This window comes from Austrofundulus limnaeus, unplaced genomic scaffold, assembly GCF_001266775.1.
Source record: "Austrofundulus limnaeus strain Quisiro unplaced genomic scaffold, Austrofundulus_limnaeus-1.0 Scaffold52, whole genome shotgun sequence".
Lineage (NCBI taxonomy): Eukaryota > Metazoa > Chordata > Actinopteri > Cyprinodontiformes > Rivulidae > Austrofundulus > Austrofundulus limnaeus.
Window position 1 is genome coordinate 716,574 of NW_013952454.1, and position 5,909 is coordinate 722,482.

Sequence of the window (5,909 nt, forward strand, 5' to 3'; positions counted from 1 at the left end):
TATTTATACTTCTCATTAAACCACAATTAAATKCACTCTATCTAGGAGGCACAGTTTATATGGATAGTTTTTATTTTTTATAATAACAAGCTGGAATGAAAACGAGCAAAAATGAAATTAAAGTAATAACTTTCTACTTCTTGCCTTTTTTAAAATGTAAGAATTAGAAGTAAAAAGTAGGCTGAAAAATAATTACTCAAGTAAAGTACAGATACCCAAAAATTCTACTTAAGTACAATAACAAAGTTTTGTACTTAGTTACTTTACAACTCTGGTATCAGGGAGTACTCATACTCAGTTTGAGAAAAACTGGTATAGGGACACACCTACCTGGTGAGGACCCAGTGCTTCTTAAGGGGCCAAAAGCCTGGGCCCCACATGTTTAAATGGCGATTTGGGATTTTTGGGTAGGGGGCTAGGTTTAGGACTAAAGTGTGACTTGAGGGGTGGTTAGGTTTAGGGTAAGGGTTAGGTTATAGAAATAAATGGAAAGTGAATGGAAGTCCATGCAAAGTACTTGTAAAGATAGGAAAACCTATTATATGCAAACACAAATGTCTAACTCTGTCAATTTTAAAGTTATTAAGCTAGAATTTGGTGTGGTAGTAGATYAGTCATTATATCAATCTGAGTGCTAACAGGTCACACAACTTTGGTTTAAAACTTTGGCAAGCAGAGCAGTTATAGTGAGATGAATTTCATCACAACCTGTAATCTGTAATTTCTTTCTGTCRTATCCAACAGCAATGGTGTGTCCCGCTAACAGCCATTACACCTTGTGCGCCACTGGCTGCCCATCAACCTGCGCTAGCTTAGCCTCTTTTACCACCTGCCACAGGAGCTGTGTAGAAGCCTGTGAGTGCGACCAAGGCTACCTGCTGAGTGGGGATGTCTGTGTGCCTGTGAGAGAATGTGGCTGCTCCTACAATGGYCAGTACTACAAGCTGGGTGACTCTTTCTACCCCGAAGACAAGTGCATGCAGAAATGCACCTGTGGAGAGAACGGGGCCATWACTTGCCAAGCGGCTAAGTGCCGTCCAGGAGAAGTTTGTAAGCTCGTGAACGGGGTGAAAGGATGCCACCCGGAAGAGGAAGGGAAGTGTGTGGCTTCTGGCGATCCACATTACACTTCCTTCGATGGGAGGAAGTTTGATTTCCAGGGTACGTGTGTGTATGTTCTGGCCAAGGTGAGCGATGACGACAAAGGGCAACTCACGTCATTYACGGTCACTCAGGGCAACGAAAAGTATGGAAATGGCAAAGTGGCTGTGACAAAGTCTATTGCAGTCACRGTCTATGGTTATGTGATTAACATCCAGCAGCGTGTGCAATGGAAAGTCCTTGTGAGTTCAACATATCCATCCAAAAMGCCTATTTATCATTATCTCCTCAGAAAAGTCCTCACAGTCATGTTCTCCTTATTTTCCCTTTCAGGTGAACGGTGAGCTGCTCAACCTCCCTCTCTCCCTAGAGGAGGGYCGTCTCACAGTTACGCAGGAAGGTCGCAACATAGTCGTCCAGACCRAGTTCGGACTCAGAGTCCTCTATGACACGGTGTATTACATTGAGGTGATTGTTCCTTCAACGTACCAGGGTAGGATGAGTGGTCTTTGTGGCGACTACAACAAGAAAAGCGGTGATGATTTCAAACTTCCTGGAGGCAGTCAAACTAACAGTGTCGACGAGTTTGGTAAGGCGTGGGTGCTGGACCTGCCTGGGTACGTGTGCGGCGGCTGCGGAGGAGAATGTCCGACGTGTGAGCCGGCTAAGGCTGCTCTGTACGGAACGCCTGACTACTGTGGCATTATTAGTGCACCTAACGGGCCTTTCAAAGCCTGCTACRGTAAAATCAATCCTGCCGCGTACCTCTCTGATTGTGTGTTTGATGTTTGTGCTACGGGCGGCGACAAGAACACTCTGTGTGACAGCGTCCAGGCCTACGCTCTGGCCTGCCAGAGCGTAGGAATTCAAATCCAGACGTGGAGGAGCAGCTCTTTCTGCCGTACGTTTCCACACAACAGCGTTTTCATTGTATTTAAGTTTCCTGCTCTTGTATTTCAAAATGCAAATGTTGCCCCGTTGCAGCTGCTTCCTGCCCTCCGCACAGTCACTATGAAGTGTGTGCTGACACCTGCACTGGGACGTGTGCCAGCTTCATTCAACAAGTTACCTGCTCTGAAAGATGCTTTGAAGGATGCCAATGCGATGCTGGCTTTGTTTTTGATGGCATCCAGTGCGTTCCTCTTGAAAACTGTGGGTGTGTGCACAACGGCACATATCTGACGGTAAGGAATTAATATCCACAAACTTACAGGTCTACGTTTTATACAAATTTAATARTAGTTTAGCTTTAAGCTGCTACAACAAAGATTTATTTCAATGTCTGCAAAATTGTACGAAGCCCCTGAGAGGGGGTAGAGATGGGATGAATGGCTCTCTGAAGAGATCCAGATTTGACAGATTGTTTCAATAAAGCTATTCACTTTTTAACGAGTTACATCGTCACGTAAGGACTTACATTATCCCTTACATGATGGTGTACTTTTTGTCACGTGGGCAGTGTCGTGCATTTTTTTTCAAGTGGAACCACCCCCCACCCCATCCCCGTCAATTTGTTGAACTCACATAGCTGCTATTCTCCACTGCTGTGCCTATTTTCCACAAAAAAGCAAATGAGCAAATTTCCCTGTGGTTGAGAAAAAAATAAAGATATTATGAAGAGTAATGTAATGTTACTTCTGGGTCTCCATATAATTGATAACTCTAGCAAATAAAAGTAAAGAAAATTTGTGTTTGGTAGATTATTTCTTTGTTGAAACAAGTCACAATGCTTGGCAATAAATCTTATACCAGCCACCTGATTGACAGAACCTTGGGGTACCAGAAATTCAAACAAGTGACAATAGCAACAGCAAAATAAACTGTTTGCCAGAGAAGATTTGGCAACCCACATACTCAGCTCTATTGCTCATCACACAAATGCATGTTCCTTACAAATGTGACACCAATTAAAGATATATTAACAGGCTTTCCAACAGGGTAAGCTTTATTGCCAAGAAGCATTGTTACAACAAAGAAATAATCTACCAAACACAAATCACTTTTTTGTGTAAATTTTATATATTTATTGTGGTAGAAAATCTCTTGGGTTGACTTCAAAAGTGAATACTTTGTACATCTAATAATCACATAATGACTTCTACACCTGTTACAGACGGGTCAAGCATTGGTGGACAAAGAATGCAACTCTCGCTGCGTGTGCCAGGCCTCAGGGCTGGTAAAATGTGAGAAGCTGTCCTGTGCCAGCGGAGAGGTCTGTGACGTAAGAGATGGGATCAGAGGTTGTCACATCAAACAGGCCCACTGCAGCGTCAGCCCAGTCGGCGAGCTCGACTCCTTCGATGGCATGTCCGGAACGGTTAAAACACAGGGGGCGTTTGAGTTGGCGTCTGTGTGCGACGAAAACTCGAAGCAGTGGTTCCGTGTTGTTGTGGATGTCAGGATCTGCAGCAAGACGGAGCCCGCCGCCGTTGCAGCGCTGTACGTGTTCTTCAAAGACGCCACAGTGACGGTGAACAGCCAGCATGAAGCCTGGGTGAGGAGCTGAAAAGGGTCTGCTAAAATAAAGTTGAAGTTTTAAAAAAAAATTTTTAAATATAAAAAATCTTTCCTTTTAGATAAATGGAAGGAAAGTCTCTCTTCCAAGCCAGGTGACAAATGAGCTATCAGTCCAAATCTCCGACAGAAGGGTGGTCATTGAAAGGCAATCAGCTGTGCAGGTCACCTACTCCATTTCACGGGAGGTTACTGTCACTATTGACACTAATCTGTCCGGGAAAATGTGTGGTGCCTGTGGTAACTACAACAGTGACTCCAAAGACGACATGAAGACCGCAGATGGGAAAATCACCTCTGATGTGTTGGTGTTTTTCAGCTCTTGGAGCGCTGGAGACTTTCCAAGATGGTGAGTATTCCGAACAAACGTTTTAAGGCTGTCCACGAGAAAACATTTAGTTCACAATTGTTTCAATCCTGCTTCCACACAGTAGCAGTGTCACAGTGCCACATACAGGTCAGGCATAAATACTATTRTATACGGGTGGGCACAGCTAACCAAAAAGTTAGCTTCACTGACTAGMTTTGCTGACACTAAACTGCGAAACACATACAAGATAAGATAGTGGGAGATAATGCTAACAGCTAATTGCTAACGGCTAAAACGMCTGTCACTCAGTCCGTGTCCCACGTCTTTGTGTCCTTCATGTAGAAAAACCGTGGGAAATAATTATACATGGAAAACGGCCGCTTTCGGCTTCCGTACTAAACAAGTACAAAATTAGTGGGAGCTTATAGTAGCTAATGCTAACTGCTAAGATAACTGTCACTCAGTCTGTGCCACACATCTTTGCTGTCTTGTTCCTGATGACATAATCACATCCGAGATTTTAGAGATTACTCACAATTACATCATTCCTGGCTGCCTTGTAAATTTGAATCGTACATTTTTTTTAATTGTTAGCAGACTTAAAGCTGGCAAAACCTAATTTAGCATAAGCAAATTGGTCCACTAATGTTTTTCAAAGTTAGTGAAAAATCTAATCCACTAAAAAAAAAAATGTAATAATTTCTACTAAAATCTGTTAGCTTTTAGTGGATTAGCAGAACTAGCTGCTATAGCATTAGTTTACATGTGGATTTGTTTCTAGAAGCAGTGCCATGTTTGTAAGGACTTGTATGGATGGTGTCATTTTGGAAAAACAAGGCCTTAATGATTTGAAAACTCTTTCCAGGACAACAAATTGACAGCTCAACAATGCCATCTGCTTGTCCAATCTCATTTGTTAACATAAACATTATTCCTTCGCAAGTGCCATTTGACCATTAAAACAAATCAAGCATAGATCAGTGAAAGGCGGGACGGTGCTATGACCATTCGAGCGCACGCTCTTAACAGCAAGAACCAAACAAGCACTCCACAGAGTCCTTTTAAAGGAATGGGAGTGTGATTTTTAATTGCATTTAGCTCAATTTAATTAAGAAATGCCAGAGAATCCCCTATGGTAATTACTGATTAAAAAGCAGGTGAAGCTGACAGGCATGGCCATCAAACGCTACCAAGCTTGCAATCCAATCTCTGCTTGTCATCCTAGGACACTTAAGACTCATCTGGGTGCAATATTAATTTAAGAACTTCTCTTCAGTTTTGTTGGGTCTAGCCTCTTGGCAGACCTCTTGTTTCTCCCTCACTTTTTTTTGCTCTGTCGAATCATCTGTTTATAGAAAAAGAGTGCAAACCCACCAAAACTTGCTCTTGCATGTGCCTTCCTCCTAAAAGTGCTATTTTCTGAAGAATTGCCTGCAATTTTCACTAACTGCCATTTTCCCTCTTACACTGCAGTGGTCTGTAGAGATGCTGGTTCTGCATCAACAGACATCCGGTACTCAGGTAAATATTCAGCGGTTTCCTGACAGATGGAAATCGATTTGTCCCTAAATACAAGCAGCTGCAAATCGTAGCTAACAACTGTTTCCTTCTTACAGGATGAAGACAGCCTTTTTTGTTCGCAGCTTTGCTYGTCATACTTCACCAACCACTTGCTCTTTTGTTTCCTGGCGATCTGGTGTTTTGTTCTCCTTGCAGGTGTTGAACCATGTTTTGGCTCAGTCTTGTCCAACACCTCCATCTAGTGGAAAAATAAAAAAAGGCAATGATTCTTTCAAACAATGTTGATGATGCCCATCTCTGCTTTCACAATCTGCTTGTTAATAAAAAGAAACCTGTTCTGACCATTCAATAAACACATTTTATTGATGATATGTGTTCAAACAATTTGTAATGCTGTACTGTATTTCTCTATTCTACTAAAAGCTGCTATTTTTGACATGTAAAATAAATTGCATGTATCTAA

General features: G+C 42.3%; 1 protein-coding gene across 1 annotated transcript in view; it reads left to right on the forward strand.

Moving 5' to 3' along the window:
* Positions 1–5,909, forward strand: part of fcgbp (Fc gamma binding protein) — a 21,485-nt gene extending 15,576 nt beyond the window's left edge. Inside the window, exons 16-22 of the mRNA XM_014008663.1 lie at positions 745–1,343; positions 1,435–2,002; positions 2,086–2,285; positions 3,215–3,595; positions 3,678–3,964; positions 5,399–5,446; positions 5,542–5,909. Of these exons, the coding sequence (XP_013864117.1) occupies positions 745–1,343; positions 1,435–2,002; positions 2,086–2,285; positions 3,215–3,595; positions 3,678–3,964; positions 5,399–5,408 (2,045 nt within the window). The 3' untranslated portion in view covers positions 5,409–5,446; positions 5,542–5,909. The remainder of the gene's footprint in view (positions 1–744; positions 1,344–1,434; positions 2,003–2,085; positions 2,286–3,214; positions 3,596–3,677; positions 3,965–5,398; positions 5,447–5,541) is intronic.